Here is a 24451-nt window from a genome sequence, read left to right on the forward strand (position 1 = left end):
TGTAACACAATAGAATAGAATCTGTGCATAGAACAACAAAGGTTTGCTTACTCAACTCACGTAACAACTCTGTGCAGTAAAGCAAGGAATATGTTCTTGAATCACTTCAAAATACTAATCAAATAGCAGGACAATAATTGTTCCATTAAATTGCTATTTCATGCAAAAACACAACAAAATATTTACCATTTACCTTTCAGCTGATTTAAATGCAATACAAACAACGAATGGCAATACATGTAGCTCTGATTGAATGGATGGGATTGTAACAAGTGCATTACGTTACTGCATTACTGACATGGAGATATGAACTTAAAAAACATACTGTACGACTGCATTGCAGCTAAGATCCATTATGCTGTATTCAGTATCTGGAGGAGCGGCACTAAAATGGCTGATACTCAATGTGCAGTGAAGGTCAAGTCGCCCGTCTCTATAAATATAATGGTCTGTCCCCCTGGATGTTCCACACTGCTTGGCATTTCCACTATCTGAGGCACACAGCTCTGCTGACCAGCTCAAATCTACAACAAATTTGCATGTGATTGAATGCCACACATACACCCCCTTACTAGCAAGCCACTAATGAAATTAGTGTTATAACAGATGGGGGAGAGGGAGAGGGAGAGAGAGAGAGAGAGAGAGAGAGAGAGAGAGAGAGAGAGAGTCTATTCCCCCCCCCCCACACACACACACACAGAGTGGGGGGGGGAATAGACTCTTGTTTATGAATGGAAGGATGTGGTGACAGTATCATATCAGACATTGGGGACCACATATTGAACAAGCCGAATATACCGTAATGCATACATTCTTTTAAGTATGAAACTGATTGTCAATGCTGGACATAAAACCCCTGTACTTGGATATTTCAATGTCCTTTGTGAATCCATTAAAAGATCTGCTTTCAGTTTTTTTAAACTACCGGTATGTTCACTATTGCCCACTTTCAATGCAATGCTTACAAGGACGTGGTACAAGTCTGTGAGTTCCCATGGCAACACATGCCCATTTCTAAAAAGGTTTCTCATTGTCTTCATTCTCTATCCACACACATAAATGAAGACGAACACACAGCCACAGCCAGCAGCCAGTACAATAAATCTCCAATACCTTGAACACCAATTCAGTATGCAATAATATGTAGCATCCTTAGAAAAACACCCAGTGACCCCATCAAAAGGTGGGACCTCTTGGTGTAACAGCTGTTGGTGGTATCTAAGGACTTCTAGCAGCAGGGTTCCAATCAGGCATCTTCCTAATTTCGTTGCAATAGTGTTAGAGGTAGGATAGTGCTTCTGTGAGGGGGACTAAAAGGGTCAAAATGATAGCCAAAACATAAGAAATATTTTCTTCAACAAGATGATGTAGTGAATAAGGCTATTTTTTTTTTCCATCATCAAGAAATATATTGTTAGTTATAGAAAAACACTAGAAACTGCACTTGCCCCCCACTGTCAAAACATAGTTGCCATATTTGCAATTTGAATAATTAGTCATGCTGGATTCGTTTGTGAGAGTAGATTAGATAAGATCAGTCGACATGACTATACATTTGTCTTTGTCTGGGCTATAGCCTAGGCTTACTGTAAAATGGATGAGTTTGAGAACCCCTTGCAAACCCCCTTTTCACGTCATGGAATATTAGCGGAACAATCCGGAGTACCTCCCATGTCCATCCACAAGCGCGTGCATTACAGAGGGTAGACACAACATTGACACATTGCTTCTGCTAGATACTCGATCTCAGGTCACAAATCAAGTCTTCGAACTTAGAATTCAATTATGGGACACAACAAGATCACATTGCACTCACGAAAATCCTAGAAAAATGATTTGTACCTGTTCTGTTTCCAAGGTATTTGTTCATACGCAGAACAGAATACTTTTTAGATTACACACACATGTGGATTTATTTATAATGCACGTATATCCTATAAAATGACCAGTGAGTGTAGCGTGCGGCCTCATTCTAAATCGCGGATTGATTTATGATTTATGTCACTCGTATCTAGATTATCACAAGCCACTAACCATATGCAGTTTCACAGTCCATGGAAATGATTCAGCATAATTCATCTATTGCCTACAAGCTTCACACGCCTGTAAATCGCTTATCATGTGCGTGTATTTGAAATGTTACAGTATGTAATCTCCAGGTACTATCTGCAGACAGTTGAGGGGGCTCGTGCTCCTCCCAATCGGTCTCATTTCTCTGCTCATTCAGTAGAGTGAGCAGTAGAACGTTCAGACATTATGATTCCCTTGTAGAGTAAGGAATCATGGAATCAGTGTACAACGTCATGAACTCATGATGTTTACATTACATTACATTTATGGCATTTAGCAGACGCCGTTATCCAAAGCGACTGATGTGCGCAGGACTATCTATTAGTGTTCCATATGATCAAGTTATCTTTGTTCATGATATAATACTGTTCGACAAAAATGTCAATGTTTGTGTTTAGTTAAAGGTATTAACTAAACACATGCACAATAAAGTGTATTATGATGTCATTTTATTTAGATATGTATTACAATTTTACAAACATACATTCATCCTCCAAGTGGAAAAAACTAAAAAAGTTATCCTTTAAAATTCCCATCACTCATACAACACATATCAATCAAGAATAGAAAAAGAGTGCAACAAGCTTAATAAAAAAGTTAAAAAAATCACAAGTATCATTCAAGTAACTTCATTCAAGTAACTTAATCCAATACTTGTTTTATTGAATAAAAATAGGTTTGAGAGGCAATTGTTCTTACATTCAATACCCATGTCCTAGTAGGGCCTCAAGTTTCAGAACTGCCAACCTAAAGATATGTCATGTTAAGGAGGTCCTTTTCGCACTGCATTTGAGACTGACACACATTTAACAAATTGTTGGAAAGTAAGAATTTCACAGATAACCCTAATGCCCTCCAGGTCTACAGTACTGTACTGTATCCCTCTAAATTTGTATCTTCTTTCCCTTTCTTATGTGGCACCTGTCAGCCGGAGTGTCCAGGCCCATTGGCATGGCATCTGACTGTAGGACAGCTGGGGCAGGAAAACCCTCAGTCCACTAGGCTTTACAGGCTCCCAGGTCAGTGGCTCGTGACCAAGAAGCACCACCTGTTTTGGAGAGAAGGGCAATATAAGAGCTTAGTTTCTTTCAACCACCAATAGCAGTAATAAAATCAATCTATCTAACCAGTTCTCCCATATGTTTGATATACTGATATATACTGAAATGTATGCACTCACTGCAATGTAAGTCGCTTTGGATAAAAGCGTCAGCTAAATGGCATATATTATTGTATTATCATATATAAAACAACTTTCCCACATAAACTGTTAAGCAATACTGCCTGGTTGTATACCACACATTTCAATAATAGTATGAATAAGTGAGTATGAATAGTATGAAATAAAGTGTTTCATCCAGCATCTTACCTTAGTCTTTCCTTGAGTAACAGAGGGATCATTTAGAACCACAGATCCATTATTGGGCCACTCAAATAAAACTGCAAAGATGGCCTTCTCCTGTGGTCTGGAAGTGTACCTGTTGACAAACAAGAAAAGCCAGTTATGAGCCATCAATGGAATGAAATACCTCAGGTAGTCTTAGACAGGGAGTGAGCTTTTTAAGGTTATAAAATAGGTTAACTACATTGACATACAGAAAATGCATCTATAATCAATTTCAATGGAGAACAAATGGATGGGAACTGACCAGACACCCGGGGTGACACTGTCTTTCTGAATTCTCCATGCAGTGGTATTGTAAATGGCATCCCCATTGACCGCCAGCCACGTGCCCATTTGCCTCAGACGCTCTTCAAATATTGGGGCAATCCGTCCGTCATGTGTGGGACCGACATTCATCAGCAGGTTCCCCCCGGTGGACACCGTCTCCACCAGGGTCTGAGGTACACAAGGGATACAATGTGCATCATATTACTGTACAGTTCTTAAACAATATTAACAGGCTGCCTTTGAGGCACACTAAAAACACCACTCATTTGCAGATCACTCAGTCTCCCCCATACTCACTATCACGAAAATTAGACAGCAGGTGGCGCACAAACCAAACACATTCAACAAGTTTCAAACGTGTCCTTCAATTACTCAGTCAGGAGAATAGAATGAAGCCATGTAAAGCTATAGAGGGCCACTGCATTTGTTTACTGCTACAAAAGAAACACACCAGAACACCAGAGTAGCAACATAAAAATACATTAGACTTTAACCATATTTCACAGTTAAAAATGACAGTTTATGAGTTATTATTCAGTTCAATATGACTTCATTAATCCCGGAGGGGCATAGTCTGCAAACTGAATTGGCCATCATTTCATACCTGGAACTGCACACAGGATTAAATGTCTTTCCAAACAATCTCACCTGCACAAGCTGCTCAATGGTTAAGTAATCTTTGAGCTGAGCATTTCTTCTGTAACCCCAGGAATGAGTGTCTATGGTCATGCAGTTTTCCCATTTGTGTTTCACCAGGTGGCCAGGTTGATAACGATCAGCACAGGTGTAGTAGCCACCATGTTTACAGATGCAGCCATATCCCCAACGATCGTTCGTCACCACCGTCTCTCGCACCGGGCTGTGGAAAACACAACAAACTTTTTAAACACATCATTGGATATTGGTTTTATTGCATATAATCCAACCAGATGATTCCAATGTTGGTGTGAACGCTATGACAGTAACTAACATGCATTTTTGAACAATGTCAGTTACCTGTCATTATACAGCCAGGCTAGGAAACCAGTGCTGTTCCAGTACGTATCAGGAGCATTTCCGTCACCATCGGACCACAGCACCTCCGGTTTATACTTGGTGACAATCTCGTACAGCTCAGGCAGTGTCTTGGTGGTAGTGAAGGAGTTGGTGGTAAAGTGATTGGCAGCGTCCTGTTGATAGAGTGGATTGAACCACTCAAAGAGAGAGTGGTACAACCCAAGGCGCAGGTCACTGTGTTCTCGTAGTGCACTGGCCACCTCCCCCACCAGGTCCCGCTTCGGCCCAACATCCACTGCATTCCAGTTCCAAGAGTACTTTGAGCCCCATAGTGTGAAGCCTTAAGAGGGATGATAAACAAATACAACATACATATTTATCATTATCTTTCTCTAGGACTGACTTTCAGCAATTCATAGTTTTATGTTTCCAACCAACATTACTCAAATAAAGAATAGTGTGACAGACACGGAAATAACTGAAAGCTTTTCTTCGTAATTACCGTGCCCAAAACCTGTTTGACTACTGATTGTGAAATGTTAAATAACATACCTTCGTGGTGTTTTGTAGTAAGGACAATATATTTTGCTCCTGATGAAGCGAAGATATCTGTCCATTCTTTGGGATCAAAGAACTCTGCTGTGAATTGTGGTGCAAAGTCTTGATACTTGAAATCTGGAGGATAATTCCTCTCCATAAAATCCACATAGGGCTTATTCCTCTGCTGCAAATACCACCTAGAAAATGTGTGTTTCATGTAAGGGTACTTCACAAAAAAATATAATTTGCAGTTACACATTACCAGGGCACAAAACCATAAACTTACCAAAACCACTCACTGCCAAAGCTGGGAACAGAGAACACACCCCAGTGTATGAAGATGCCGAACTTCGCTTGGTCGTACCAGGCTGGCAAAGGTCGGGAGTCAATCGACTCCCAGGTGGGCTGGTATTGACATCTGCAGGGGCTGACTATCAGCAGCAGCTGGGCGACCGACGCAAGAAGAGTCAGTCCTGTGGACGCCATGGTTCCTTCTAAATCAACAAATGCAGAAGTCTGAACAGCTCACCACCTGATTTCTTAAATATCACATGATGAGATGTTCCCCAAGAACAGGAACTGGCGTGTTGCTTGAGTAAGTGAAAGAGAGTAATGATGAATGCATAGGAGTGGACCTGTCGTTCCCTTTAGTGCGGAAGCGGAACTCCTTATTTGTATTGGATCATGACATGACATGTGCGCAGTGCTTTTGCAGAATTGTTTATTTACTCCAGATGCACTGACGATTATACGCTGAATTGTGAATTCAGTTAGCTCACATGCAGGGCTTCATTGACTGCCACTGTCACATCTCTGCCGGAGATTTTGACAAGGTTTGACTTATTGTATTGCATCTTTGATCATGTTTCAGGCTACTGCATCTATGATCATGCTAGCTACAAAATGTATCTTGTTTAATTGCTTTCAGGACATTGAAGATGTGATTGAAAATGCTAAAAAGGTAACTCACGAGCGACCGCAACATTTGTTTTTGACTGCTGTGGTGAGTCACGCGAGGTCCTAATTTACTTATTTTTCGTCCAGGCTGGGCTGTTAGCACTTCTCGCTGTTGCAGAACATGCTGGAGATTTTGAGACCATCATACAACTGTCACAGAGGTAACTAGCTACTTTACACTGGAACTACTTTACACTGGTGCTGCATATGCATTCACACACACTTTATGTATTATAATGTATACTAGGTTTCCTGGCTTCATCTTCCCTTGCTTGGGAGTCCATCCTGTGCAGGGAACATCAGAGCAACAGAGGGGAGCCTCGCTCCAGGTATGTGGCCCTAAAAAATATCATAATAATGTTTACATCACTGGAAACATTGTTAACAGTATTTTTGTTCTGTCTACACAGGATTTAGATGCTGCTTTACCCCTGATAGAGAAATATAAAGATCACCTTGTAGCTATTGGAGAGGTAATGTGATATTGATTGGCTGTGCAGATTGGTACATATTCACACCATTATGAGCAGAGGTTGTTGAGGATCTTTCATAATCTGTCTTCAAATTGACAGGTAGGCTTGGATTTCACCCCCAGATTTGTCACTAATGACACAGATAAGGACAGTCAAAGACAGGTGCTCATTTGCCAGGCTGAGATAGCAAAACAGCTGGACCTTCCTCTGTGAGTCATACAGATTTAATCCACATCAGGATAATTTATCAGTAAGTGTTTTTGCATGATGCATTTTCCTCATGAATTTTGTTACATTATTCCATTGGTTAGGAATGTCCATTCAAGATCTGCTGGAAGACCAACTATTCACCTCTTAAAGGAACAAGGTAATTGTTTATATTGCACAGTTTCTTTGTCCGAATATATCTATATCTATGTAAAATAAAATAATATAAAAACATAACATTTCTGGGGTATTTTCACCAGGTGTTGAGAAAGCTCTTCTCCATGCTTTTGATGGAAAACCCTCGGTTGCCATGGAGGGTGTGAGGGCTGGTTATTTCTTCTCTATTCCTCCATCTATCGTGAGAAGTGAGCAGGTAAAAACAATGGCTTGTGGTATGTCCAACTTCAAGAAAATTATATTTCCCTTACGTAAGCACTGACAAAATAAGATGGGAACACTTCCATATGTTACAAAGTATTCCTCACTCATTGTTTTCATTGGTAAATATTGTCTGAACAGTGTGAAGTGTATATTTTAGTAAAACTTGGCTGTCTTTTGATTTCCTATATTGTTTTTCCATAAGAAGCAAAAGCTTGTGAAACAGCTGCCGTTGGAGAACATGTGTCTAGAAACTGATTCACCAGCCTTGGGTCCGGAGAAGCAGGTATACTATTAACTCCATATACACATATTAAACGACCCCAAAAGAAAATATTTTAGCCACAGAAAAAATAATACTAAATGTGTAATAATAAAAAATGTGTATGTAAAGATTTGTTTCATGATATTTGTATTGATGTTACAGGCACTCTGTTTGTTAATAATTTGTGTTGCATACATATAGTCTGGTTCTTAGAAGTAGTCATGACTATTTCCAACACTATTTCCAACAACAATACAATTTTAGAGATGGTGTTTGCACTCTTCTCACTACTGAATTGTGTGTCTGGGTCATAGGTCAGAAATGAGCCGAAGAACATCACCGTCTGTGCTGAGTACATCAGCAAGATCAAAGGTGTCCCCTTGGAGAGGGTGATGGAGGTGACAACCCTAAACGCCCTCCGCCTGTTCCCAAGGTTGAAGACAGTCATCAAAATCTGACCAGCCGAGTCGGTTAAAATCATCACCGCCTCATCTCAAGTGGTTGGGAGATGAGATTAACTCTCCTCAAGTTTTTTAATGACTTTGACCAGATGCACATGGGCTGTGTTTGTATTGTTCAGAAAATGCAGCCTTTTTACTTGACCTCCCTCTGCTAGCATGGTCAAGGAAAATGTACAAGGAAAGGAAGGATTCTAGACAATGTGAATGCAGCCATGGTCTTTCTGCAACAAAGAGTTCTCTGAACTGCAGATGGCAGCAGCCAATGATCTAGTATGGCTTCGGAAAATATTCAAAAACTCAGATGAATAAATCATAAATATCATGTTGCTGATGCTGACGAGGGAAATGGATGCACATTTGTAAAATTCAATGTCACTGACATTTCGCCAAGTGTGTGGAAATTAATTAAATGTGTTCTTGATCAACTTGAAATTATATACAATGTTTCATGTTTCATTTTTTTCTCATCAGACATCACAATCTCTTTAACACCCTGGATAGATCACATTTTAACTGTGTCCATTTCTCAAATTGTGTTTGTTTGTTGTTGGCTGTTGTTTTAACTTTTTCCACAAAGAATTACCAATACAGTTGAGGCATTTTAGATTAATCCAGGACTGCCTTGGTATTTATTTATTTATTTATTTATTTATTGCGAAGACGATCCTTTCATCGATTACTTCTCCCAAATATATGAAACTAAATAACCGTCCAAACATGGACTTCTCCCCGAGCGCTAGCTGATTCAGTGTGATTCTCTGGTGTAGAGTGGTCCAGCACACCTCAACCACGGACGTCAAGCTAGACTGGAGCAAGTACATAACTGACAGTAAAATGAACCATTAGGACGATTGCTAGGTGCAAACAGCACTTTTCATTGGTCCACTTTTACGACACTAATTTCACTCCCTCTATGTGAAGTTGTACGTCTGGACAAGTCTTTCTGCGCTCCCCCTCGAAGAAGTTGTTTGTAAGGGATGATAGTACAGCAGCCAGGTCTTTGTAGATGGTGCATATCAAGCTGGTGTGCTTGATATGCAAAAGTTGGCGTAAAGCTAGGAGGATTGTTTTTTCATCACTTTTTCAAATCCTGGGTGGTAAGTATCACTGAATTAAAGTTGAAAGCTTATCACGCGTATTAATTTGACAATACTCTGAGTGACAATAACCGAATGTAGATGTATTAAATCAGTATGTATGAAGTAGTAGGCGTTCTGCACCCTTAACCGACAGTTAATGTCATCTTTCTATATAGTTATTGGGTTAGTTTACTGGAAGTCAATGTGTATATGATAAAGCTCAGGTTTTTCTCTACCCAAAGAGTACCCTCTTGTGAAACACTTGACATCGTGTCTGGAAGATGAGGAATGTCTGGCAGTAGGCAACCACTGGATCACTAATGCTAACTGAAGTCATATCTGCTTGGCTGTACCAAGGCTGTTCTGTAGTATTATGCTACTGTAGCATACCCAGGAACGTTTCGGCACACTACCATGTCAATAACATGTACACCCCTTATGTTTTGGGCTGTGCAGGTTTGAACAGGTGTCAGGTGAAACAATAATGATGAGGGGGCTGACATGGATGAAGCAGATGGCCATTCAAACTCAAGTCAGCGGTCTGCACTGTCCCAGAGCCCAACGGGTGGTAAACAACCAACACTTTCCCACAATGAGTGGCATTAGGCCATTAATGCTGCTGCTATGCTCTTGCTTTTACTTTCATTGGGGAGGGGAAGTGCAGACACGCAACCCAGATAACTTTCTCACTGGTGTGACCTCATCAACGTCAGTTGTATATTGTTATGTTTGACATGCAACCTAACAATAACAAGAACACTATCTTTAAACACGTCTGTACTCAAATGCATGCCAAATTGAAGCTGTTCTTGAAGCTGTCTGTGGGGTCCAGATTCCAGTGTAACTGTCGCAGCAATATTATCAAACTGTACTGTGGTGCACACATATTGACAATAGTCTACATTGGTTCACTATGTTTTTATTTCAGGAGTCTGTCAATCAACATCAAAACATTTCCAAGCACAGAGCAGCAACCATTGCTCCACATAAATATTCTACTGAAGGGCAAAGATTCATAGTCTCTGAACATGCTGGACAGGGGACTTGTTTTTGGAGGTCAGGTAACAAAGTCTTCAAAGTCTCCAGGAATTTGTCAGCCCAGCAGTTTTCTGAATATCATCAGGATAATTCCTCTGTTGGAGGGCTGACAACAGGGGACATTGACAAAGCCAGGGACACCAAAAAGAGTGACTCCAAGCAACACAAACAAGTGGTACACTCCTTTTAGTGCTTTCTCTTCCTCTAGTGGTCATACTAGCCTGTAGGGTTACTACTCTCATACTTTCCTCTCTATTTTGGCATTTTTTAGCAACTGATGCAACTTTTTTACACTCTAGCTCAGTGAAAGTGCGCGACAGCAGAAGGTGCCTGTCACACGATTAGAGAGACTGGTCAATTTTGGAGGTAATGTATACTCATGTACAGTAGTCATTTAGGTGTGAGCAAGAGTGGGAGTACTCAAAGTAATACTTTACTTTAAGGGGTAGTTTCCTGGACACAGATTAAGGCTAATCCTAGACTAAATTGCGCGATTAAACTGGACTAACTGAAATTGCATTTCTCAGACATGGTTTAAATTAGTTTTAGATGTAAAAAAAATAATATTTCCATAAGGAAGATCAGAGCAAATCTGGATCTAATTGAAGGCTTAAATTAGACACCAGAGGGCAAACATTCACATGCAATCTAGTCCAGGATTAAGAGGCTCCTTCGTTTAGCCTAATTTAAAGTTATGGTCCACCCAAAAAACATTCTGTGCTAAACAACTACAGACAAGGTCAGGTGGCCAAACCAGGCCAAACCAGGTGGAGCAAATAAACTCTAAGCTTGTGAGACTGCCCCAACAGGTTGTTCCAGTGCTCTTTGCAATTTGTGGTGCATTTTCTTAAGCAACCTCACACAGGACATCTGATTAATCATCACCTATTTTAGTCAGGGACTCCATAGTCCAGAACTAAGTACTCAGAGGTTAAGCACTGTTTAAAAAATGCATTTTATTACACTGGATTCATTTAAGTACAATTAGGCCTCTGTCCGGGAAACCGCCCTTAAATCTATTTCCTTGATTAACTTAGTAATTAATACATACATTTTCTGTAATTTATGTAGCACTGAATGTTCTATTGCAATTACATATGGAAAATGCAAAGTCAATCTTTCTGTCACCACCTTTCTGCACCTGTGCGGACAGGATGTGAGAAGTGCTTACGTGTGCTTTTCCATTGGAATGGAATAACCAAGTATCCATAGCTGAGAAAAAATCTCTTCCTGCCAGCCTGACTAAATTGCAGTAACCATCTAGCCCTTTCAACTGGTCTGTTGCTATTAGAAGCCTAGGGACGTTCAAGTTGTAACCAAGGTACATTCATTAGTAGCAAATGGCCTAATTTCTTGTCTTTACATGCAACACACCCACAATTATTCCTCCTCAATATCTTATAAACAGTACATGAATATTCAAGAGCTTTGAATGTTATCCTCTGAAGTAAGAAATACTTCAGGTTTAGTCACTGATTCCTCTTGTCATACCCTTTTGAAAAGCAATGAGGTCTATGCTTCTCATGTGCTTCTGTCACTGTTCCAGATCTAGCAGCCTGATAACTTGATGACATTGCCTTTAGAGGTTGTTGAAATCATTTGAGTTACCAAGTTATTATTGCATGCTATTCAGAGTACCAAAATAGATAGTGACAATGTTTATAGATATGTGATCCTAATTTCATCCTGCAGGTTTGGCAATTGGGCTGGGCATTGGGGCAGTTGCAGAGGTGGCCAAGAAGACTTTGAGGCCAGAACAACAAGCTGGTTAGTTTGGAGATGTAATTGTTGGGAATATTTGAATGATGGATGATATGATATTAACATAACTTACATTGTTTTTGTTTAGGAGATAAAAAAGCTATTCTGGATTCAAGCGCTTTTCTCTCAGAAGCAAATGCTGAAAGAATTGTTCGAACGCTGTGCAAAGTACGCGGTGCTGCCCTCAAACTGGGGCAGATGCTCAGCATTCAAGGTAAGAGATTACCCACAAATTAAGATAGAGCCTCCCCACACACACCCAAACAAACACACACTATACTTATGTCTCTGTCTCTGTCTCTGTCTTTCTCGCTCGTTCTCTCTCTCTCGCTCTTTCTCTCTCTCTCTCTCTCTCTCTCTCTCTCTCTCTCTCTCTCTCTCACTCTCTCTCTTTTTACAAACACGGTCTCTGAATCAACAGGAAAATGTCATCACCTAAAATAATTCCTTAACCAGCTGTTCACAATAAGTGCAATACCACACATACTGTTAGTAGGCAGTCAGTCCTAAATATGCTCCTAGCAAATAGTTCAGGCTGACAAAAGGTCTGTTGCCTGTTGTTGACCTCTTCATACTCTACAATATTTTCACAGCACTCAAAGTTATTTGATATCTTGTCCAAATCGTTCTTTTAACATTGCACGCACCCTTGTAGATTTGCAATATCACATTAGATCTTATCAGCCTATTTATAGAATGCTTCTGCTCTTTGTTTAACAGCCTTACATACAACAGTTTAGTATCAATATCACTTGGTTTTGTGACTTGTATCAACATCACTCTCCCCTCTTTTCCTTTTCAGATGACGTCTTTATCAATCCTCAGCTGGCCAAAATCTTTGAACGTGTCCGACAAAGCGCAGACTTCATGCCTACCAAGCAGATGATGGTACAGTATAGTTTATAAACCAACGTGTTAAAATAACCCAAACTCGAAGAGAACCACCCCAAAGAATGACCGTTATGTTTTGTCACTGTGTACAGAAAGCTCTGAGCAACGACCTTGGGTCCAACTGGAGGGACCAGCTGGAGTTCTTTGAGGAGAGGCCGTTTGCTGCTGCGTCCATTGGTCAGGTGCACCTGGCCAGAATGAAGGATGGGAGGGAGGTGGCCATGAAGATCCAGGTGAGCAGGAGTGTGAAGGTCAGATTTTGGTTGAGAAACCAACATGTAATATACAGTCTAATTCTTGATGTTGAATTGCCTTTCAGTGTCATTATCGTTGTGTCTTGTTTTTAGTACCCTGGAGTCGCTAAGAGTATCGACAGTGATGTTAATAACTTGATGACGGTTCTAAGGTTGAGCAATGCACTACCTGAAGGTAAGATGGTGAAGAAACACAGATGAAAGCTGCAATGACCTTGGATTGACCTAGGATTATTTGAGACACTGCCCTTCTTTTCTGGCCAGTGTCATTGTTGCGAGTGTTTTTTTTTTCATGATTGTTCCTCTTGGCAGGTCTGTTTCCTGAGCACTTGGTTGAGGTTATGAGCCGTGAGCTGGCACTGGAGTGTGATTACATAAGAGAAGCTAAATGTGCCAAAAAATTCAAGTGAGTTTGACAAACATGTACTATATGTATGTCCTTGGTGGGAGGTCATGGGAGGTTTATTTGTTTCATTCATAACCAGGAAGGACTTTTTTAGGACTTGTTTTAAGAGGACTTCACAGCTTGCTTTGCTGATTTCAACAGCTTGCTTTGCTGATTTCAACAGCTTTGCTTTGCTGATTTCAACAGCAAGCGCAACTTTGTTTTGGCTCAAATTTGGCATTAGGTTTTGGCCGCATGGAGTGAGGGTGTAATATTTTGAGTGCCTTGTAAATATAGTTCACACAATGATAATTTGGGCAGGGGTGGGAGTTGTTTTCATTTGTGCTTTACTTGCTCTAATTTGAATGACATTGAAAGTTCAAGAGCAACTGTTTCTATTTCAGTTGGAATTTTGACTGGCAGTTTTGGGGTTTGTATATAGCTTTTAAATGAATTTATGTCTGTGTCACAGAGAGCTGTTGAAGGATCACCCTGTCTTCTATGTGCCTCCTGTGATTGATGAGCTGTGCAGCCAGCATGTCCTCACCACTGAGCTGGTCCCGGGTTTCCCCCTGGACCAGGCCAGTAACCTCTCCCAGGAGCTCAGGAATGAGGTACGCCCTCCAGAGCTCACTGGCAACTAGCAGCCAGCACATATCTAACATCGCAGGACCTGTGTTCATACAGGTGTTCATACAGCTTTGCCAAGAAATGTTTTGGAAGGTCTTTTTCACAAATGTGCCAAATGCTTAGGCATACAATATACCTGCTCAGCACATCATTTTGTACATAGTTGTATTAATGTAGTGTCATGTGATTCATTCTGACTCAGTGCAACATCTAAGCACTCAGTTACTATTGTCTGCCTTTCACTATGCTCTCATCTGCCTCCTCTAGATCTGTGAGCAGATTCTGAAACTGTGCTTGAGGGAGCTCTTTGAGTTCAGGTACATGCAAACTGATCCGAACTGGTCCAACTTCTTCTTTGATCCACAAACACACAGGGTAGGTGTGCAATAGCCAGATACAGTAGATAATATCTGTTATACTACCATACAATTGCTCCTTTACGTAGTATGTTACTGTAATTATTAATCCCTCAACTTTAGGTGGCACTGTTAGACTTTGGTGCTACGCGAGGTTTCGACCAGAGTTTCACTGACATCTACATTGAGGTGAGCCAGATATGTAAAGAAAGACATCTTATCAGAGTGCAAATGCAAATTTTAAGTGTTACTGTAACCATGAAGGAGTTGGGCCTTCACTACCAGGTTATCAGGGCTGCAGCAGACCAAAACAGAGAAGGTGTTCTACAGCGATCCAGAGACATGAAGTTCCTCACAGGCTATGAGTCGAAAGTAAACACCAGAGCATAATGACCATCATTTCTATTGATAGCAATGACGTTTTTACTATAATAATAATAATAATAATAATAATAATAATAATGATGATTAGACACAAGTGATTAATTACATTTTCATTTTTATATGATGACATAAGGCCATGGAAAATGCCCACGTGGATGCGGTGATGATCCTGGGCGAAGCCTTCTCATCTACGGAACCCTTTAACTTTGGTGCCCAGAGCACCACGGAGCGCATCCACAGCCTCATCCCTGTGATGCTAAGAGAAAGGCTGACCCCACCCCCTGAGGAGACCTACTCTCTCCACCGCAAGATGGGTGGCTCCTTCCTCATCTGCTCCCGGCTTAATGCCAAGATTGCCTGCAACAACATGTTCCAGGAGGTATATGCCAACTACTGGAAGGATCGCCACAGGGAACCGGGACAATGAGCCTATGGGTGTGGGAGCTGGGAGCATACCAGAGATCAATCCCTGGGAAATCTCGTCCTGAAGGGTGGATTTGAGTCTCACCCAGTGCTCTCTGGTACAGGCCTACTGAACTACAGTATGAATGTATCATGCCACTTTATCTTTTTATTTAATTATAGCTTATTTGGTAACTGTAAAAGACAGATGTTTCACACAATGCAGTATTTTTTGTTTGGAAGTAAATGGGCTCAGACTGTTGTTACCAGTATAGTATAAGAATCATCTCAGTATCTGTGTGGCCATAATTTCCATAACTACTCAGAAGATGGCTAACAAGACACAGACAATTCAGCATTGGTGGTTTATTTTCTAGTGCAAATATCCAGCATAGAAACACAAACATATACTGTACACACAGCAGTGTAGGGACATTACATTGAAAAGATTATGTGTGGAAACCTTGCAATTATTGTACTGTATGGATTTGAACTTATGTCAGTGTCTTCAAATAGACTGTTTTGTCTTAAAAGAGACTGTTTCTTTTTAGAATGTTTCTGTTCCTCATATTCAAATGTTTAGTTGTGTTCTGTCAACTATACTGTTTTACGTTATGCTGTATCTACTCATCTGTTTATCTTATTATGTGTTGCATCATTGTTGTCTATTTTACAGTGGCCATTTGATAACCAATGAAACTATTATTATCAATGTTTATTTTTGCTGCTATTTATGGCACAATTTGAAATCATCATTTGTTACTTTTCTGTTAAATACTGGATGGGATAGAAGCGTTAAATATGGTATATTGCCTTTTCAGTTGCTGAAAAATGCAGTTAACACGTTCATTCCAATATCAGAAAAATAATAAACATAATAATAATAGTAATCCCATGCTATCAGACATTAAAATTAAAATGGTCATACCTTACTACTTTTTAACACTCAGTTGGGGTTGACCTTGTGTATCTGTTATCTTACCAGTAAAACCAATATTGATTGAAACAGGAGCGTTCCCACAGAAGTACACAAAGGCTACACAATATTAAGTCATTGCACACGTCCTTGAGGGAAAAAAACATAAAGGCAGAGTAGTGGGTTGCTGGGGTTTTTTCCACCACACCAAACTGACCATTACTTGTGCCATCTTTTTAACTGAAAGAAATATCTCAGATGTTGGATTATATGTTTCCCCCAGTTGGGAATGATAAATGTAAAAACGTGACTATATTCACTATGACTGTAATTGTTCTTTTCCAATCTCTGACATTTTTTTTAAACAAATTGTAAACTGATATATATAAACACAGAAACAAACAAACAGGTATACACAAACTACTTGTTGTCTGTGGAGGATTCATCGCTCTCAGGATCAAGAATTCTCTCAAGTTTTAGTCAGTGGGGTCCTGGCACTGTGTGCAGTAGGCCATATCCTCTGAATACTGCTCTACTTGGATGGTGATGCTGGAGAAGCCAAACTCAGACTGGAGCAGTTTTCTGGCCTCCATGACAATCATCTGGGGATCAGCATCTTCTTCTGAGAACAGACAGAATTTCCATTTTGTTTTTAATATGCTTTATCAATCAAGCTACATTATCAAGACATCCAGCCATCCACTTCTAAAGCCATTGAGAGTTACTATTAGTTATTTCAAACCAGCCGGAAAAAAACTCAGGTATATCAGTTGGGTCCTGAGAAACCACTAATGTAGAGCAATCAGTCGTCTGAGGATCACAACAGAGATGGATATGAGAGGCAGTGTTTCAGGCTTGTGCTCACCTATGACCACATGGACGGAGAGCAGGGACTGGCTCATGGTGAGGGCCCACATGTGTAGATTGTGTGTGGCTTTGACTCCTCGCAGTGATAGCAGCAACTCCCTCACAGTGTTGAAGTCGATGCCTTTAGGAACCCCTGCAAGTATGAAATAGAGGAAAGTGACAGGGTGGAGAGTATGTGTGTGGGGTTAAAAATCTATAACCACCTCTTAATAAATGCATAGGTTTTACTTTTGGTTGGCAAACAAACCAGGCACTTACCTTCCATTAGTATTCTGAAGACGTCTTTCAGGATGGTGAGAGTGGTTCCCAGGACAAAAACAGAGAACATGAAGGTGCAAATGGGGTCGGCTATTTTGAACTGAGGCTGTGGAAGGTGCAGGTTTTGATAATAAAGCAACGGTTAGTAAAAAAAAAAAAAAAAAAAGATTACATTATTTATGTTCTCAGAATGCTGTATGTCTGTTGAGGGCATCACTGACCCAGAAGTAGATGACGGTGGCAGCCAGCAGGACCCCAACACTCTGCAACAGGTCCCCCACCACGTGGATAAAAGCCGCTCTCACGCTAGTGTTGCCATGATGACCACCCTGGTGTCCATGACCGTGACCATGCCCTGGGTTTACACCATCCTGGTGACGGTGGTAGGAGAGGCCATGGCTGTGGCCGTGGGAGGAGCCTGACTGATGGAGGATTAGGGCCATTCTTCACAGAGATAACAATGCCTATTGTTAGAAAATAGCCAATTCCAGTCTCTCTCACACCCTCACAACCTACTTTTTGGAGACCAAAGATAAATAACATGACCAACAGGCCCATGTTTACTCACAAGATGTTGACGCCCAATGCACAACCTGAGGTGATGAGCATGATGTGGCTGTGGATCTCATAGTCGTCGTTGATGATCCTTTGTATGGCAATGAATACCAGCACTCCTGTCACTGCCCATATGGACAGTACTGACAGAAAAGCTCCCAGAATCTCTGCATAACACCGGGAAAGATCATATTCATGTGCTCAACAAAAGGCCTCACACTGGAATTTTGCAGAACCATGAGCCTGTATGAAGCCACCAAAGTCTAACCTGAGCGATGCCACCCAAAGTTCAGAGTTTTGGTGGGAGGTCTGGATGAAATCCACAAGGAGAAAAGGCTGATCATAATGCTACAAAAGTCTGTGAGAAGGTGTGCTGCATCTGTCATTATAGCCAGACTATGTGCAGCATAACCACCTGTGGGACAGAGAGAAATCACTCTCACACACAGAAATACCTATATAAATATAGAGTACCATTTGAATTAATATTGAACATACTCCATTCTATAGATTGCATATTTTACAACATGGGAAAATGGTTTGTATGATTGATTTGGCTGTTTATGGCTGTCTAAGGTTGTTCAATGTCAACAAAACTATTGATAATCTTACCAATAACTTCCCCAACCATGAACGTAAGACTAACAGCGGAGGCAATAATAAGCTTCCTTTTGGCCAACTGCTTTTCCCGACTTTCTGTCCATGATATCCTGTCATTTTCATGGCAATGAATAGGTTGCAATAAACCATCAGCACTCGATGCATCTCCAATCTCCTGTGTGAAATTTGGATATTTTTCCTCGGAGCCCTGGAATGGACTGTTGGAAAAATAATATACACTCACATAAATATAAATATTAGGCTACACTTTATACATGAACGCACACACGCTTTCCTGTTCAAACGGTATCGTAATAGCATAGACTACTTTCCGACGATCAATTACAGTAGTTGATCATGACTAGAACAATAATAGCAGATGTCAACTGATAATACAATTACGGACATTTGCTTTAGTGTCTATTATCTAATATATTAGCTTGTCTAAAGATAAAATACCTACCCCAGTAATGTCAATGAATGTGTTTTACAGTCATCATCGATGAGATGGTGTTTCTCAGAATCGATAATTGGAACAAGGGTCATCTTGACCAAAACGGCGTCCACTGAAGAAACGAATAACTTTGCTTGAAGTGCCTCCAAAATTCAAATGAAGTTATATATGTGCTATGGCATCGGTCTCCAAATGTATGACGTTCAACTACTTCTCTCTCCTGGAATGCCACCTATCCATGTTTGCGGAATGTCACCAACGATAACAGGTCAAGTCACTCAGTTATCTATTGTCAGTTGTCCATAGTGAACTATATACTTCCCTAACATTCATAAAGTATTAATATTAAATTACGCAGAGAGACAGAGGCTGATCATTTATAATCCCCAATTTTATTCAATCATACACATACAGTATAAATAAATGTTCATCATCAACAGTATCAAAAATAAAAGTGTGGAAAAACAAATAACAGAGTTGCATACGATATAATAAGATATAAGGTAGAATGTTAGTAATACTTTCAGAAAAAAAACTAAAAACAGGTTTGATCCATAGTTGGGCTTGGAATGAGCAAAAGGACATAGTGGTCTGGACTAAATTTCTCATCAACAGCATATGACAGCACATCGTTGAAGCTATGGAGTGAGGTTAAAAGTGAATGGGCACAGTCACAGAGAACCTTGCATACAGTACATAGCGTGTGTGGGTCAGGCTTTGTCATTTATTTGGTATCCATCAGTTAAAATAATGCAGTTAAAAGTCTTAATTGGTTGCTTAGAAAGATCTGTATAAAAATATACTGTACATAAACTACATTTCTGAATGAATCAGGACCACACACTCATATCTTAAGATAAAAGCAAGATCAGAATCACATGAATACAGTCTTAAATGACAAAAACGAAACAACCTATACGCAGAGGAAGAGGAATGTATAACAATAAAGATTAAAAAGACAACCTAGGTCAGGGTTTATTTTACAGGATATCAGTGGATTGATATAACTGAACTTTATAATAAAGCCAACATATAAAACAAGCAATCACAATATTGCTCCAAGTATACATACAAACACATAATGTTCATACATTTGGCATATTTTCACATTCCTATAAGTAAAGGCTGTGGTTACAGACTACCACACAGCAGAGGGTGGCAGTTCAAGGCAGCCCTTTTTACTACAGTGGGAAGTAGCAGATATTAATTGTTTAAAGTGCACATTGATTTACACGTTCTGTTCAATCACCCTAAACTCCATAGCTATTCAACAGGCTTATTACTCTTATGTCAGTCTCAGGCCTGCCCAGGGATGGTCATCATCAGAATCTAAGTTTGTCAGACATTTTCAGACCTGAGACAAAATGGTTGTGCAAATCCAGTTATATGCCTTCACCCACAAAAATTGGGAAAGATAAGCGTAGAAGAAATTCAGGAAATCAGACAGTATTGTTTCTGTTCATTTGGGATCAAGGCCAACTGTTACGTCCCCACATTTGTGTGCGTGTGGTGTCGTTTGTCTGTTTGTTTTTCCCTCTGTCTCTCTCCCAGGTATTGGTTCATCCCCCTGTCAATCATCGTTTCGTCCGTCACTCCCCCTGTTGCCCTGCTTTGGGGTTATTTTTGTGTTGTCTTGTTGTCTGTTGTATGTATTTCTAATAAATCTGTCTTATTTTCATTTTTACTCAGTCTAGTTAGTTTGTTGCACTACCACCGCACCAGTGGGTCTCAGCCGCATATACAGATACAGTATGTTACGTTTCTCCCCCCTTTTATATCCCTAGACGTAGTATCTGGGGGGGGGGGGTTCGTAACACCAACTATACCTACACAGCAGATGGCTTGGGACAAGGTTTCACTTCTACATTAGACCACTTTTGAGGTCTAAAAACATCAGACAAATATTGATCTTTGAGTGAAGTACAGTGACTATAGAAAGTCATCATTCCCTGTGAAATCTTTACCTTTTGTCACATTACACCCTGGAAATTAAAATAAATCAAATCTAACTTTTTTGAGCTGTATGTACACATTATAACCCTCATCATCAAAGTGAAAATAAAAATTGTAAAACTTCTGGACAATTATTACAAATTAATTAGTGAAATAACTGGTTTGGTTAAGTGATCAGCCCCTTAGAGTATACCATTATAAACTTGCTCAGGTGCAACCAATCAACTTCCAGGTCAAACACCAGGCTAATTGCCCCCCACCTGACATCAATTGTAGTGGTTTTGATTACTTCAGAATAAAACCAGCTGTTTCTTGAGGATTCCACTACTAGAAGTGCATGGTTCTGCAAAGAATTCACCATGGTTGGAAAAGTACTTTCAAAAGGCCGCCGGGATAAAGTTGTAGGAAGGTTAGGTGAAGGCTACAAAAAGATTTTGAAGGCTTTAGCTATCCCTCTGAGTACCGTTCAGAGCATCATTACGAAGTGGAAGGCGTATGGCACCACCAACACCTTGCCTAGATCAGGCCGTCCGTCCAAACTGGATGACCGAGCCAGGAGGACATTGATCAGAGAAGCTCCCAAGAGGCCAAAGGCAACCTTGAAGGACTTACAAGTCTTTATGGCTGGGACTGGTCTGTCTGTGCATGTGACAACAATCTCACAAGCTTTACACAAAGCTGGCCTGTATGGCAGGGTAGCAAGAAAGAAGCCTTTTCTGAAAAAGTGCCACACTCAGTCTCGTTTGTGCTATGCTTGTACATAAAGCTGGAAAAAGTTTTTTTTTTTTTAATGGGTTTTGATTTCAGGCTATACGACAAATATAGTAACTATTTCAAAGGGGTACGATGACTTTCTATAGGCACTGTATCACTTTTATGTTTTAACTATTAAAAATGCTCATTTTGGATCAACATAAAGAAAAATCCCCTTAGTACAAAGATAAACTTGGCACAATCAAAATGAATGGCACAATCGGAAGAATGTTTGACTCTTGTAAACAAAGACACCTCTGCAACATTAGGCAAATTGTTGCACATTCAAAATTAAACTGCGCCTGTGGGGCAGACTGCAGCAATACAGCACCTGATGATGACCACATGAACTGATCTTGATGCCATCAGTGCAACATCTTTGTTGTGAGCACCCAGACTGGGACGACTCTTCCACAACAGGTTTTCACTCCTCAGTTGCGTGCGCAGACAAGCTGATCCCAGGCTGGTCTTGGTCAGGCTCTGTGGCATTACTAGCAGTGTTGGGTTGCATCACAATTGGTGCCTTTTCACCTATAGGGGGGACACATGTAAGTGGACTGAACTCTCTTCTTCATGTCCCAGCTTAGAAGCCCCTAAATTCCAATTAGTAATGATGACAATCATTCTTAAAGTGAAAAAATTATATAATTATATTATATATAATAATTTATGATTGTAACAGATTGTGACTGCAATCAATAAGAAGGAAGCAGGCTTAAATGTAATGGGAGAAAGCATTGGTGTTAGTTTTGGTGGTGTAGGGAGATACTGTAAACACAGTAATGCCACTGTAACAGCACCAGCTTTTTGCACATACAGTAGGTTAGGCAGGACTAATTACAGCTGACAAGACAGAAATTAGCAAAGAGATATTAGAGCTTAACTGGACATTGTAAGCAAATGATAGAAATAGACTATAACAATGATTATGAGTTAATAAAATGCTGCATAACGAACAGTGGCATGAAAGTGACTTGAGGTAATGTGTCAAAGCTGACAGTGAGTTTCACCTGAGTTGTCAGAGGCTGCACTAGGGCTCGGCTGAATAATTATTACAGTGTCACCTATGTGGAATGAAACAAAATGTTGTGACCACCAGACCATGGTTCTAGCACTCCACCCTTTCATTAATCAACAAGCACTCCAAATATCACAAACGAAAGAGCAAACATCATGGGTTTGCATGTGCTAGTTGCTCTAAAGTAAGAGGGGCTTCACTAATTATACCCCAGCAGTCTAATCTATCCACCACCTGCTGGAGGCTCTTGGTGTCCCGCCATCCCCCTTGTGCCTAGCTCACTCACCCATGTCCTGCTCCGCTCTGATCTGGGCCTCCAAGTCCTCTGGATCCAGGTATTGGCAATCCTCCTCCTCATCAGGCGGCTTGCACCTCCCACAGCAGAAGCAGCAGAAGCAACAGCAGCAGCAGCAGGTGAATATCCCGCAGCAGACCATGAGTGTCTGTGAAGTAACATGGGAATTAATGCACGTTACCTTTTTTAAAGGCACACACTGTAAAATGTGCATACCATCAAGGAATGGGACCCTCACAAAAACCTAAACAATGAAGTAGATGCATCCCATGACAACAGAAACAAACAATCCTTAGTGTGTCCGTTATGAAGTAAGTTTTAAAACAGTCATACATGTCTAATTCTTTCAGCAAAAAATCACTCACAGATTGAAAAGCTCCTCACCTTGAACCAGCATTTAGACATGAGGAAGTAATATTTAACGCTTTCCTCTCCAAACTGATCAGCCACATAAAGTCCCATGGAACCATACTCGTCATAGATCTTCCGTTTGGTCTCGTCATTGAGGATGGCGTTGGCATTGTTGATCTCCTTAAACATCTCAGCAGCCTCTGGATTGTCTGGGTTCTTATCAGGATGATGTCTGAGTGCAAGTTTCCTGAAAGTGAAAGTGAGTTGTGATAATGTTTGAGTTGAAAACACTGTAGAGGCGCACCATTTCACCTTATTTTGAATAACCACACAGAAATAAAATGATTAAAAAAACTCTCATAGTCTAATACCTGTATGCCTTCTTCAATTCTTCTGCTGATGCTCCCTTCTCCAAACCTAATATCTTGTATAAACTGTCTCCTGCTGTGGACATCTTCCGTTGAGGCCTGTTTGTTTCTGCCATGTTTTATTTCTGCAAGAATTAGATAAACATCATTAAAATTGTTTATAACCAGGCCAGTAGCCCACATCTCAATGATCAATGTTAAGGACTACAGCAATACTTTGGCAAGACAATGAGGTCATCATGATCAATACATTTCAGGCTGAATTCAAAAGCAACATTTTAACCAGTCCAGAATACTGGACGGGTTAAATATTAGGATATTTCACAAAAAAATATGTTTAATTTAGTCATCATTAGAAGCAATCAGAACCTCCCATTCAAATCCTGTTCGTTGCATGAACCCCAAACTTGCCCCTACCACGTTGGTGAATCGCCAAAAAAAACGTATCCAAGTTAGGTAGCAGAATACTGAGGATGATTATACAACCACATTTTGAGAACAACTTAATGTTTAATCAGGTCCTATAGGTTTCTATAGAACCCTTTCACGAGGAAGTTAGCTTACAGTCGCTCGAGTCCTACCCGCTACGCAACGAGGTCGTCTCTTTTAACTCCTAAGAGAATCACACGATCAACTCTCCATTCTGGTATTCATGGTATAAATTAACAAAAGTTGACGCTGCCAAAACAAGATGTAGGTAAGTGTGAAAATATATAAAATCTTCCTCCAAAACAAAACTTACCGGTGACTTCAGGAAGTAGAAAAAACTATATTTTTGGGCAGCCAATTCCGGTTTCTCGTCACGGGTTCACATAAGGCGTGCGTACAAAATCACACCCAAATTCTATGGAAGTTCAGGGCGCG

At 40.4% G+C, this 24451-nt stretch overlaps 5 protein-coding genes across 15 annotated transcripts; 2 read left to right on the forward strand and 3 right to left on the reverse strand.

Annotated features, from left to right (window-relative positions):
- Positions 1–2502: 2502 nt before the first annotated feature.
- Positions 2503–5893, reverse strand: fuca2 (alpha-L-fucosidase 2). Its single transcript, XM_083683898.1, has 7 exons — positions 5565–5893; positions 5291–5475; positions 4739–5078; positions 4391–4601; positions 3720–3910; positions 3440–3548; positions 2503–3118 (listed from the first exon to the last, which is right to left on the reverse strand). The coding sequence occupies exons 1-7, from the start codon at positions 5762–5764 to the stop codon at positions 2981–2983; spliced, it is 1374 nt and encodes a 457-aa protein (XP_083540024.1). The 5' UTR covers positions 5765–5893; the 3' UTR covers positions 2503–2980.
- A 24-nt stretch (positions 5894–5917) lies between these two features.
- Positions 5918–8448, forward strand: LOC310814473 (putative deoxyribonuclease TATDN3). Of its 7 annotated transcripts, none has more exons than XM_083683901.1 (10): positions 5918–6111; positions 6207–6239; positions 6323–6396; positions 6483–6564; positions 6646–6708; positions 6808–6917; positions 7020–7075; positions 7176–7288; positions 7499–7579; positions 7873–8448. In XM_083683901.1, the coding sequence occupies exons 1-10, from the start codon at positions 6058–6060 to the stop codon at positions 8014–8016; spliced, it is 810 nt and encodes a 269-aa protein (XP_083540027.1). In that variant the 5' UTR covers positions 5918–6057; the 3' UTR covers positions 8017–8448. The 7 variants fall into 7 exon arrangements, with proteins under 7 accessions (XP_083540027.1, XP_083540028.1, XP_083540025.1 ...); XM_083683902.1 differs by having other exon boundaries at positions 7502–7579; XM_083683899.1 differs by having other exon boundaries at positions 6483–6708.
- Positions 8449–8979: 531 nt separating this feature from the next.
- coq8ab (coenzyme Q8A-b) lies at positions 8980–15224 on the forward strand (the record flags this gene model as incomplete). Of its 2 annotated transcripts, XM_083683366.1 has the most annotated exons (15): positions 8980–9116; positions 9555–9666; positions 10027–10311; positions 10436–10502; positions 11829–11903; positions 11986–12111; positions 12700–12785; positions 12881–13021; positions 13136–13217; positions 13355–13448; positions 13900–14041; positions 14325–14432; positions 14537–14602; positions 14699–14785; positions 14931–15224. In XM_083683366.1, the coding sequence occupies exons 2-15, from the start codon at positions 9583–9585 to the stop codon at positions 15222–15224; spliced, it is 1737 nt and encodes a 578-aa protein (XP_083539492.1). In that variant the 5' UTR covers positions 8980–9116; positions 9555–9582. The 2 variants fall into 2 exon arrangements, with proteins under 2 accessions (XP_083539492.1, XP_083539491.1); XM_083683365.1 differs by having other exon boundaries at positions 14537–14785.
- A 1357-nt stretch (positions 15225–16581) lies between these two features.
- LOC310814103 (proton-coupled zinc antiporter SLC30A2-like) lies at positions 16582–19040 on the reverse strand. The gene is made up of 8 exons (XM_083683370.1): positions 18859–19040; positions 18408–18613; positions 18064–18210; positions 17809–17962; positions 17462–17684; positions 17241–17346; positions 16981–17115; positions 16582–16737 (listed from the first exon to the last, which is right to left on the reverse strand). The coding sequence occupies exons 1-8, from the start codon at positions 18939–18941 to the stop codon at positions 16592–16594; spliced, it is 1200 nt and encodes a 399-aa protein (XP_083539496.1). The 5' UTR covers positions 18942–19040; the 3' UTR covers positions 16582–16591.
- Positions 19041–19222: 182 nt separating this feature from the next.
- On the reverse strand, positions 19223–24407 carry dnajc5gb (DnaJ (Hsp40) homolog, subfamily C, member 5 gamma b). 4 transcript variants are annotated; one of them, XM_083683926.1, is made up of 6 exons: positions 24330–24407; positions 23591–23712; positions 23253–23466; positions 22860–23016; positions 22566–22619; positions 19223–22086 (listed from the first exon to the last, which is right to left on the reverse strand). In XM_083683926.1, exons 2-6 carry the CDS (start codon positions 23701–23703, stop codon positions 21980–21982), a joined length of 645 nt encoding a protein of 214 aa, XP_083540052.1. In that variant the 5' UTR covers positions 23704–23712; positions 24330–24407; the 3' UTR covers positions 19223–21979. The 4 variants fall into 4 exon arrangements, with proteins under 4 accessions (XP_083540052.1, XP_083540053.1, XP_083540051.1 ...); XM_083683927.1 differs by lacking the exon at positions 24330–24407 and adding an exon at positions 24169–24299; XM_083683925.1 differs by lacking the exon at positions 24330–24407 and adding an exon at positions 24152–24299.
- Positions 24408–24451: the final 44 nt, after the last annotated feature.

This window comes from Argentina silus (genome assembly GCF_951799395.1).
Source record: "Argentina silus genome assembly, chromosome: 13".
In the NCBI taxonomy this organism is placed as follows: domain Eukaryota; kingdom Metazoa; phylum Chordata; class Actinopteri; order Argentiniformes; family Argentinidae; genus Argentina; species Argentina silus.

Excerpts from the sequence above, each read along its gene's own strand:
- fuca2 (XM_083683898.1), bottom strand. The coding sequence starts at position 5,764 with ATGGCGTCCACAGGACTGACTCTTCTTGCGTCGGTCGCCCAGCTGCTG. Across the intron at positions 5,079-5,290 it reads TACTACAAAACACCACGAAG|GCTTCACACTATGGGGCTCA; the intron begins GTATGTTATTTA and ends ATCCCTCTTAAG. Across the intron at positions 3,119-3,439 it reads TTACTCAAGGAAAGACTAAG|GTGGTGCTTCTTGGTCACGA; the intron begins GTAAGATGCTGG and ends TCTCCAAAACAG.
- LOC310814473 (XM_083683899.1), top strand. The coding sequence starts at position 6,058 with ATGCAGGGCTTCATTGACTGCCACTGTCACATCTCTGCCGGAGATTTT. Across the intron at positions 6,240-6,322 it reads TGATTGAAAATGCTAAAAAG|GCTGGGCTGTTAGCACTTCT; the intron begins GTAACTCACGAG and ends TTTTTCGTCCAG. Across the intron at positions 7,076-7,175 it reads TCACCTCTTAAAGGAACAAG|GTGTTGAGAAAGCTCTTCTC; the intron begins GTAATTGTTTAT and ends TATTTTCACCAG.
- LOC310814103 (XM_083683370.1), bottom strand. The coding sequence starts at position 18,941 with ATGACCCTTGTTCCAATTATCGATTCTGAGAAACACCATCTCATCGAT. Across the intron at positions 18,211-18,407 it reads CATGGTTGGGGAAGTTATTG|GTGGTTATGCTGCACATAGT; the intron begins GTAAGATTATCA and ends TCTGTCCCACAG. Across the intron at positions 17,347-17,461 it reads CCACCGTCATCTACTTCTGG|CCTCAGTTCAAAATAGCCGA; the intron begins GTCAGTGATGCC and ends CACCTTCCACAG.
- dnajc5gb (XM_083683926.1), bottom strand. The coding sequence starts at position 23,703 with ATGGCAGAAACAAACAGGCCTCAACGGAAGATGTCCACAGCAGGAGAC. Across the intron at positions 23,017-23,252 it reads TGTCTAAATGCTGGTTCAAG|ACACTCATGGTCTGCTGCGG; the intron begins GTGAGGAGCTTT and ends GTTACTTCACAG. Across the intron at positions 22,620-22,859 it reads CAGAGCGGAGCAGGACATGG|GTGACACTGTAATAATTATT; the intron begins GTGAGTGAGCTA and ends CATTCCACATAG.